Here is a 10,235-nt window from a genome sequence, read left to right as displayed (position 1 = left end):
CAGAGGGAAGCTCCAACGGGAGATTAACCTGACTTTCACCCCGCACCGGCTTCACACCCTGTCCCTGCCGACGGGGCCGTGTCCCCCCGGGACCGAGCCTGGCACTGGCTCCTGGCAGGGTGAACGGCTCCGAGGGGGCTGCGATGATGGCCCATCCATCCCTGGGACAAGGGGACCTCGGTTGTGTGTCCCTTAGGGGTTGTGGAGGTGCCGCTGGCCTTGGGGGGTGGTGAGGAGCTGGCCTGTGTGCTGGGGTCTCAAGCAGACCCTTGGCTCTGGTTCTCTCCCAGGGACACTGGTAGGGTGCTAGCAGGGTCAGCATCTGAGGGTGGGGGCGTCCACACTGACCCCTGGTCTGCGCATCCCACCCCATCCCATTCCATCCCATTCCATCCCATTGCATCCCATCCCATCCACCCTCTCCCATCCCAGCCCTGCCTGTCCATTCTGGTCCTTTCCTCCACCTGTCCCCCTGTCTTCCCTCCCTTATACCCCTATACCCACCCGCTGCCATCTAGACCCTGGGGGTCACTGAGCATCACAGCTCCGATGGGGCCGGGGGCTGAACTGTGGTGCTCAATCCATTGCTGTGGTCACTGCCACAGACAGGGTTCCCTGGACAGTGAGCGCTGAGCTTTGTTCTGATGCAGGGCACATTGGGGTCTTTGTCCTGAGCCTCTGTGCTGGGATGAGCCCAGGGAGGGCCACGCAGCACCCAAAGGTGCTGCCAAAGGACAAGGCCTGAGGAGGGCTGAGATCTGCCTCTGTGTCACCCAGCCCTGGCTGCCTCCTCCTGCTTGGCTGACTCAGGCTCCGGCTGGGGCTCAGACGTGGTTTGACCCTGGTGCTGCATCCCAGGGGCTGTGAGTCAGGAGAACAGCACAGACCCCTCTGCCCTCCATCCTCCCACACCCCCATGGCTCCTGGGGCCCCACATGGCTTTGGGTCCCTTCCCACCATCCCTGGTGCACAGCAGTGCTGGGGGCTATGGGGTCCTGGTCCCCCATGAGTGGGAAGCGAGCCCCTGCCCATGGCTCCAGCCCCATCCTGGGCTATCCCACCATTGCAGGCTGCGGGTGCAGCCCTGCTGCATTCCAGCCTCGCTGCAGAGCCTGAACTATTTGGGAGGGGAATGGAGAAGGGAAAGGGGAAAAAACATTAAAAAACAAGAATTCTATAAAAAGAAAGTTTAAAAACACAAGTTAAAGAAAAAACCCCATGCACAGAGTGCAGCTGCGGTGCTGGTTCCAGTTCCCAGGTGATGTCAGGCCTGGAGCCGCTCCAGCCCCGGCCCCTCGGAGACGGTCTTTGTGGGTTCAGCACTGAGTGTTTTTCCTTCCTGAGACTCGGGGACACCTTCCTGTCTCAGAGAGAGCAGCCAAGAGCCTTCCAAGGGTGTCCGAGCGCAGGAAGGGGAGAGGATGGGAGGGGAGTGTGGGGCTGCAGTGCCCAGCAATGGGGCTCGGGTGCTGGTGGCCATGGTGCTCACCCTGCACAGGGCAAAGGGGCACCCGGCTCCCATAGGGCCCATGGGCTCCAGCACCTCTGAGTCACCGTTTCCCTCTCGTGGTGCTGGGAGGGGCTGGAATGTGCTGGGACCCACAGGGTTGGCATCGGGACGTGCTGGGACCCATGGGGTTGGCACCGGGACGTGCTGGGACCCACAGGGTTGGCATTGGGACGTGCTGGGACCCACGGGGTTGGCACTGGGATGTGCTGTGACCCATGGCCGCAGTGCTGGGACATGTTGGGATGCGCAGCCCCAATGATGGGATATATTGGGACCCATGGCTGTTACATTGGAGCTTGCTGTGTCCTTAATTGCTGGCAGTGGGATGTGCTCGAACCTGTGGTTCCAGTATTGGGATGTACTGGAATGCATGGATTACATTAGGGGCTTGCTGGAGCACCAGTCCCTGGTACTGGGACATACTGGGATCCATGGTCCCAGCACTAGGACATACTGGGATCCATGGTCTTTACAGTGGGGCTTTTTGGAGTCCCAGTCCCTGACACTGGGACATAGAGACTGCACATCTCCTGCACTGGGACTTACTGGAACCCACGGCCTTTACACTGGAGCTCCCTGGGGCTCTCACTGCTGGCACTGGGACGTGCTGTGACCCCCATGCTCAGCACTGGGACACACTGGGACTCGTACACTGCATGCTGGGCCCTGCTGTGCCCCCAGCATGGGGACCACCAGCCCTCGCTGGCCCCATGTGGCTTTGGAGCCGCCACTCAGGGGCACAGCCCCTTTCATGTGTGGGTCAGGCTGTTTGCAGAGCACCCCCCGATGAAGCCGGGGGCAGGATCCTGTGTCCTGGGCTGTTTGGAGAATCTCACGGCTGTTTATTGGGGCCTGGGACACATTATCCACGCTGAGAACAAACCTCTCCCACCCACCCTGCTCCCTGCCTGGGACCAGCTCACAGCTGTGCTGCGCTGTCAGCTCCATAAATCACACCCGGCACAGGGGGGGCCAAAGGTGCCGCTGGGCTCCTGCCTTCAGCCATGGGGCACAACCCATGGGGCTGGGCAGGGGGAGGCTCCTGCAGGACCCCACAGTGCTCCCCACTGCCTGCAGCACCCCAGGGTGATGGAGCAGGACCCCCCCGGCAGCCCCATCTGCAGCTGTGGGCCCATGGGAGCAGTGGGGCTCGGCACCGCGGCACCTTTCCCAGGCCCGGTGACCCCGGCATCGGCTGAACCGGGACCCCTGGGGGGAACCTGGCCTGGGAACCCCTCTTGTCCCAGCCTGACCCCGCTCACAGCCATTGTGGTGGCAATGGCAGGGGCTGCAGATGCAGTGCTGGGCACCATCACGGTGTTGGTGGCACCATCACGGTGCCGGTGGCACCATCACGGTGCCGGTGGCACCATCACGGTGATGATGGCACCATCACGGTGATGATGGCACCATCACGGTGATGATGGCACCATCGTGGTGATGATGGCACCATCACGGTGCTGGTGGCAGTCATAGGGGTGGCAGTCGCAGTGCTGGGGACCATTGGTGGCCATCGCGGTGATGGTGGCAGTGGCAGTGGTGGCACTCACAGCAGTCCAGGCATGGGGGAAGGCACAAAAGCACCAACACCAACCCCAAGCCACCGCCTGGGCGCTCATGGCTGCAGTATGGGGCTGGCAGCGCCATCCCATCCCCTGGCATGGCACAACACGGATGGTATCAGGGCTCCCGTAGCCCTTGTGGAGCCAAAGTTGTCACCAAGGGCTGGGGATGCAGGGGGGTCTCACCCCATGTGGATCCATGGGGAGAGCTGGGACGGTCGCACTGGTTCCAGTGCCATGGAACCGGGTCCATGCCCCTTGCCCCCCATCGGGGTCAGGCACCTACCCTTCATAAAAATAAGGTTTATTTCCATGCGCTGCCGGAGCAGAACCAGCGCTGCGGGGCCGCGGTCGGCACCGTGTGCCCAGCCCGGAGCGCTCGACGCCGGCCCCATTGCGCCCCTTCCAATGCAGCCCTGGAGCATGGGGTCCCCATCTCCGGCAGCCTCGGCCCCAGGAGCGTCCTTGCACCCCACTGCCGGTGCCGGTGCCGGTGCCAGCCCTGCCGCCATCGCGGGCTCCGGCTCCCTCCCTCCCCGCTGCGGTCTCTGGCGCTGCCGCTGTGTCAGGCGGGTGCTGCCGGGCCCCGGTTCATCTCCGTGACACCCGCAGTGGGGTCACCCCCCGCACCTTCAGGCAGTTGCCCCCGAGGTCCCTCCGGCCGCCCTGCGGAGAGAGGAGGGAGAGCTGCAGGCACTGGGGTGTTGCCTATGGGGTGCCCCATTGCTGCCCAGCACTGCCCTGTGGCTGCCCTGCATGGAGGAGTCGCTCTGAAATGGGCCATGGGGATGTGCTGGGGTGGTCCAGGAGGGGCAGACAGACAGGGCCATGCCTGGGTAGTGCATGGGGAGGTGGATGGGAAGTGGATGTTATGGGGACCTTGAGGAGGGTGTTGGTGGCCCTGTCACCATGCAGGGACACAGCCCTTGTAGGTGCTCAGTGCTGCTGTGATCTACAGACCCAGGACAGACACATGGCCCCACTAAGGATGAGGAGGCCCAGCACAACTTCAGCCTCACTGTGCCCAGTATAGCCCAGCACAGACCAGCTTGGCCCAGGTCTAGCCCTGAACAGCCCAGTATAACCCAGCCTGGCTCAGCAGAGCCCATCACACCCCAGCCCATTTCCAGGCTAGCACAGCCCTGTGTGGCCCTGTACAGCCCATTTCCAGCCCAGCCCATTTCCAGCCCAACCCAACTCATTTCCAGCCCAGCCCCAGATCCAGGAGGCAAAGAGCCGGGTCCCAGCCCAGCTCCTGCTGTTGTCCCCATAGCTGTGGGTCTCACAGCCCTGGTACCTCCACAGGGTGCCCTGGGGGTCCAGCACTGTGCCAGCCCCCCAGCTCCAGCCCTGGGGAGCAGCCTAAGGACACAGCTCAGCCCTGACCAGGGGATCTCAGCCTGGGGAGCAATAGCAAGGAGCAGGGTTGGATGTCCCTTTGGAAGGGCTATGGAAGCTGCAGAGCCCAGTGGATGGGAGCAGGAGGAGCAGTTAAAATGGAGCAGCTGAAACCGAAAGAGCCCCTAGGGCTGGAGCATACCCCATGGTCACACATGGGACAGCTTGTGGGGCCAATGGCAGGTCCAGCAGCCCCGGCTCATAGCCCTGCCAAGGGATGTCCATGGGGCCAGGATGCTGCCAGCCCCTCACCCTGCAGAGCCCATTCCAGGGGAACCCAGGGTCCCAGTGTGGGGAGTGGGATGGGCTCAGCATGGGGACGGTGCCCTCTGAGCCGCAGGGTGCTGGGGGTCAGGCAGGGCAGGGGTTGAGCCCTCGGGCCCATGTGCAGCTGTGCTGGTGCTGCTGACAGAGGCCAATGCCCTGCCTGTCTCATCACATCAGGAGCTGCAGCAGGGGACAGGGAAGGGGACAGTGACAAGGATGGGGTCAGCTTCCGAGCTCCCATCCCAGCCCCGGGGTGACTTTAACCCCCCGAGAGCTCCCATCCCGGACGGACGTGGGGGAGCAGCCCTGCCCTCTGACGCGAGCGGAGCTGTGGGCGTGCGGCTACGAGCAGCCCTTGGCCCGGAGCAGCCACAGCCTCCGGAGCCAGAGCCTGCGGTTCCCACCGAGCCCCTCAGCGCAGGGACCCCCGTCCCCTTGCCCCACTCCCGCAGGGACCCCCACCCGAGCCCCCCGCTCACCACTTTCCGCTGGTTGCTGAGGCAGAAGGTGCAGATGCTGCGGGGCTGTTTGCTGTCCAGGTCGCCCTTGGCCCCATAGATGGCACTGAAGCAGGGCTGCCCGTCCTCGCAGCCCTCGCCCAGCAGCAGCACGTTGGCCAGGTGGGAGATGTAGCTGGAAGCCAAGCGCAGGGTCTCGATCTTGGACAGCTTCCGATCCACGGGCTCGGTGGGGATGAGGGTCCGCAGGGCGGTGAAGGCCGTGTTGACGCTCTGGGTCCGGTCCCTCTCCCTCGCGTTGGCCGCTTGCCTCTGCTTCACCATCACCATGGGCCCCGGCTTGCGGGGCAGCTTGCGGCGAGCCTCGGCCCCCTCGCAGCAGCCGAACGACTGGTCCGACGTGTCGCTCTCGCTGCGGTTCTCCTCGTCCTCCGAGAGGATGCTGAGGTCGGGGTAGAGCACACGGGCGGCCACGGGGCGCAGCATGGTGAAGGCCATGGTGGGCCCCCCCCGTGCCCCCCAAGGCCCTGCTGGGGGCACCCCCCGGGGCTGCGGGGACCCTTCCCCTGCCGACACGGCCGCTGCCGAGCGCCTTCCGTCGGCTGCTCCGCTCCGGCGGCCGAGCGGGGCTGGGACGAGCGGTGCGGGGGGGACTCGGCCTTTATAGGGGCGGGGAGGGGCTGGAGCCGGACCCCACCCCCAGCCGGCCCCCAGCGCCTCGGGCCAGGGCCGTGTCCTGGCCCCGGCCCGCAGGAGCCGGCGCTGGCTGCGGCCCGAGCCCGGCCCCGCTCCAGAGCCCCGGGAGGGCCGCGCACCTCGCACCGGAGCCGGGCTCCGGGTTGTGCCCGTGGTGGTACCGGTGGTGCCGCTGCCGTTGACACCGCAGGGGAAGTGCTCCCTGGGCTGCGATCCTCAGCCTCCCTGGGCTGCGATCCTCAACCTCCGTGGGCTGCGTTCCTCAGCCTCCATGGGCTGTGCTACTCAGCCTCCATGGGCTGCGAGGTGATGCCACATGCGGTGACACCCATGGGTGCTGTGTCCTCAGCCTCACCAGCCTTGGGTCCTGCACGGGGCAAACCTGAACCACGAAGATAGGATGGGGCTGGTACCCAGGAGTGGGTGGCAGTGGTGCAGTCCGCAGGGTGTTTACTGGAGGGGGACACACTGCTCTGACACCCCACTGGGCTCTGCTGGCAATGGGTCTGTGCCCAGGAGGATTCCCGGGGTGGGCAGCCCCACAGGGATGCTCTGCATCCCTTGTCCCTCCATCCCCAGGTCCTGCCACCCTCCTGCCCACAGCAGGGACATGGCCAGGGGCATGGGCAGTGTCGCAGGCAGCACTGCCGGGCAGCAGGAGCGTTTCCTCCCTCCGGTGTGCACCGGCAGTGGGAGCTCAGAGGCTTTTCCTGCGGGGGGAGAGCTGAGCTGGCAGCAGCCGGAGCCACCGGTGTCCTTGCGGGTGGCTCCTGGTCCTTCCTGGGCACCAATACCACAACCGATGGTCACCCCCTGCTGCTCCTCACAGGGATGTCTGTGTGGGTCCCGCTCTGCCTTCACCTCCCAGCCCCAAGCGCAGCACCCCCATAGCAGGCGGGGGGCAGGCAGCTGAGCCAAGCAAGCAGGAGAGAGGTTTCCTTCCTCCCCTGCCCCGGTGGCTTGGCGATGCTCCGGGCATGGCAAAGGCGAGCCAAGGGCAGGACCTGGCTCTCAAGGACGTGGCCCATGGCCAAAGGACTGCAGGACTGGAGCTCATGTGGGGCTCTGGGGCTGCTGTTGCTGCTGGGACCATGTCCGGGTGTCTGTGCTGCCCAGCACCGGCAGCTTCACTGCCCACCGATCCCACCGGCTGTGAGCAAACGGCCCCTGCCCTCCCCGTGGGGCACAGGCAGCCCCTCACCGTGGGACCCCTGCCCTGTTTTCCTTCACCATTTGTCTGCCTTTGCAGAGCCTGTAAATCACACTGTGGGGGGCAGAGGGCTGTGCTGGGGGCTGGAGGTCCTGCTGGGGCTGGGGGCATCCGCATGGCCATGGGGACGTGGCCCTTGCCAGCTGCATCTCCTGCTGCTCCTCACCTCACCTTAACCCTGGCAATAGCCCCTGCCTGGGGCTGTTCCTACCCCTGCAGAGGGGCAGAGCAGGGCATGGACGAGCCCTCGGATGCAGGCAGGGAGCCCTCCGGTGCCGGTGCAGAGAGGGGACCCCCGGCTCCTGCCCTGTTCTCGCCCCGGTGTCCTGCTGGGCCGGGGCTGGGGGGGCAGCAGTAGCCCCCAGCCCTGACAGGCAGCAAGACGGATGACAGGGGCTGTGTATGCAGCTGCGCCGCCCCACACATGGCCACCAGCTGACGGGGACAGGCTGGGGGGAGCCCTTCTCGGGGGGGCACGGCCATGTGTGGGGCGCTGGTGGCCTGTGCTGCTGCTATGGAGGATGGGACACGTGGGGACACAGCAGCAGTGTGTGTGTGGGGGCATCACATGCGTGTGCACATGTGAGAGCATGGGGGCATGTGTGTGGATGTTCATGTATCCATATGTGCATCCACTCATGTGCAGGGATGTGTGCACGGATGTGTATAGCCATGCATGTGTGTGCATGGATATACATGAGTATGGGGGTGTGCATGTGAGGCTGCAGCATCACAAACCTGAGCGGGTGCCAGGATGCGCCTGTGTTTGCCATATCCCGGCTCTCCCAGTGGATCCAGCCACACAAACCCGGCCACTGGACCCAGGGCTGCAGTTCCAGTGCCACCGTCCACAGCCCTGGGCATGGAGCAGGCAGCACCATGGGCTGGGCATGGATGGAAGGCAGGGGGTGGATGGGACCCTACATGGGATGTGTGGCATGGAGGGGACACAGCCTCAGCACCCAACCCACCAGGCACCCCCAGGTTGAGGGTGGCCAATGGAGGGGCACCCTTAGGGCTGGGTTCGGGTGCTGGGTACCCGGGGGACCAAGTCCTGGCTCTGCTGGCAGGGAAGTGCCCCCTGCCCCCCACACTGGGGGGTGTTTATGTGCGAGGTGATGCTTAAGTGTAAGAAAACAAAGAGGAGCAGATGGGCAGGGGCTGCCCCAGCCCCGGGGGCTGCTCGGGCCCTGCTGGGAAAACACCACTGCCGGCGAGGCAAATGGATTCCAGACCTGCGGCAGCACATGTGGCCTGCAGGACGCTGGGTCTGACCCTGCTGAGCCCTGGGGAAGCAGTGCTGGGCTGACCCGACCCATCCCATCATATCCCATCCCATAATATCCCATCCAGTCCATCCCATCATATCCCATTCCATCATATCCCATCAAATCCATCCCATCCAATCCATCCCATCCCATCATATCTCATCCCATCATATCCCATCCAATCCATTCCATCCCATCATATCCCATCTAAGCCATCCCATCCCATCATATCCCATCCAATCCATCCCATCCCATCATATCCCATCCCATCCCACCTGGTCTGATCCCATCCCACCTCATCCCACCCATCCGACCCCATCTGATCCCATCACATCTCCTCCCAGCCCATCTCACCAAGACCCCTGAAGGTGCTGCCTGGCCCCACTCACCCTCACCCCACAACCATCCCCACCTCATGAGAATGTCCAGGTCTGGCCCTTCCCATGGAGACTGGGACCAGCAAATCTGGGAGCCCACAGAGCTCCCCTGTATGGGGAGCATCAGTGAAAGGGGCTCAATGGAACCAGAAGGGATGAAGCCTTTCGGGGAGCCCTCAGTGCAGTCCCTGCCTGACCCCCCTGTGGTGTCCTGCGGGTCCCCAGGGCAGTGTGGGGCGCCCCAGGCCCCCTCCATGCAGGGCTGTACCTGCGGGCCGGGCTGTGGGTCTGGAAGGCATTACATGCCTGTCGCGGGGGGAAGTCTGCCCCAGTTCCGGAGGCAGGACCCCCCCCCAGGCAGTGCGGGCCCGGGGGGAGCCCACAAAGCGCCTTTGTTCCTGCCCTGGAACGAATGGATTGGAGGCAGCCGGGATCGGCTGTCAGCGGCGACACCAGAGAGCCCCGGGTCAGGCAGAGGGAAGGGGGACAGGTGGAGGGATGGACAGACGGACACGGGAAGCCAATGCGGGATCGCTGGTGCTGGTGAGACCCGGTCCTGTGCCAGGGTTGTGGCACCGGCAGCACCAGTGGGGACCGGCTCATGCTGCCTGCCCCCTGCCAGCCCCAGGATGCTCACACAGTGCCAGGGACACAGTGACCGGTCCTGGGTCCGACCGGTGCCACCTGGAGCAGTGTCACAGGCATGGATAACCTGGCACTGGTTAAAGGGGATGGGAAGCTGGAAGAGTGGATCCTGCAGAGGGTATCCCAGCCCCATGGGGTACAAGGACGGGGGTGTAGGATCTGGTTCATCCCCTCTCATGGGGTCCCCAGGAAGGGGATGGGGATGAGCAGAGCCCATGGGAGATGCCCAGAACTGGGGGCAAATCCCAGTCCCTGCCATGGGGCACCCACCCATGGGCACCCTGCACCGCTGCCACCGGAGCTGCCTCCTCCTCCCTTCCCCATCTCTGGAACAAGAGGAAGCTTTTTAGCACACCACAATTCTTCAGAGACATTTACGGCCCATCCAGGAGCCATGGATGGGGCTGGTCGCTCCATGAGCGCTTCCAGGGCTTCCTCCCGACGGAGACAGCTTGGATGCTGCGCATGGAGCTGGAGTCTCCATCCCTTGGATCTGCTAGGGGGGATGCTCTGGCACAGCAGCCCCAGCCCACCCTGTGCTGTCAGCAATGGGCAGCAGTGCCAGCTCCTGCCATACTGAGCTGTTGCCTGCGTGGCTGTGCCCTCCTCCCAGATCCTCTTCCCAGCCCATTCCTGCCGTGTCAGTGCAGGATCCATCCAGGAAGGAGTGTGGCCAAGGGAGCAGAATGTCCGGCTGTGGTTCCTGTCCCAGTCCTGCTGATTCACAGTGTGGGGGGTGAGTCAGTGGCCTTTCCCCTCCCTGGACCGGGGTTCCCGGCTCCAAGGGATGCTGAGGTGCCCTAGGGATGCTCAGGGAGGGTTTTCCAGCCTGCACATGGGGTGA

At 64.5% G+C, this 10,235-nt stretch overlaps 1 protein-coding gene across 1 annotated transcript; it reads right to left on the bottom strand.

Moving 5' to 3' along the window:
- Nucleotides 1-3,380: 3,380 nt before the first annotated feature.
- TCF15 (transcription factor 15) lies at nt 3,381-5,815 on the bottom strand. Its single transcript, XM_034067012.1, has 2 exons — nt 5,217-5,815; nt 3,381-3,738 (listed from the first exon to the last, which is right to left on the bottom strand). The coding sequence occupies exons 1-2, from the start codon at nt 5,691-5,693 to the stop codon at nt 3,664-3,666; spliced, it is 552 nt and encodes a 183-aa protein (XP_033922903.1). The 5' UTR covers nt 5,694-5,815; the 3' UTR covers nt 3,381-3,663.
- Nucleotides 5,816-10,235: the final 4,420 nt, after the last annotated feature.

The sequence above is a fragment of the Melopsittacus undulatus genome, chromosome 10 (assembly GCF_012275295.1).
Source record: "Melopsittacus undulatus isolate bMelUnd1 chromosome 10, bMelUnd1.mat.Z, whole genome shotgun sequence".
Taxonomy (NCBI): Eukaryota; Metazoa; Chordata; class Aves; order Psittaciformes; family Psittaculidae; genus Melopsittacus; species Melopsittacus undulatus.
Note: the sequence above shows the minus strand (reverse complement) of the source record. Positions and strands in the feature narration are given on the sequence as shown.

What these genes read in the sequence shown, in the direction of transcription:
- TCF15 (XM_034067012.1), bottom strand. Translation starts at nt 5,693, where the DNA reads ATGGCCTTCACCATGCTGCGCCCCGTGGCCGCCCGTGTGCTCTACCCC. An exon ending in TCAGCAACCAGCGGAAAGTG is followed by an intron (nt 3,739 to 5,216) that starts GTGAGCGGGGGG and finishes CTCTCTCCGCAG; the next exon opens with GGCGGCCGGAGGGACCTCGG.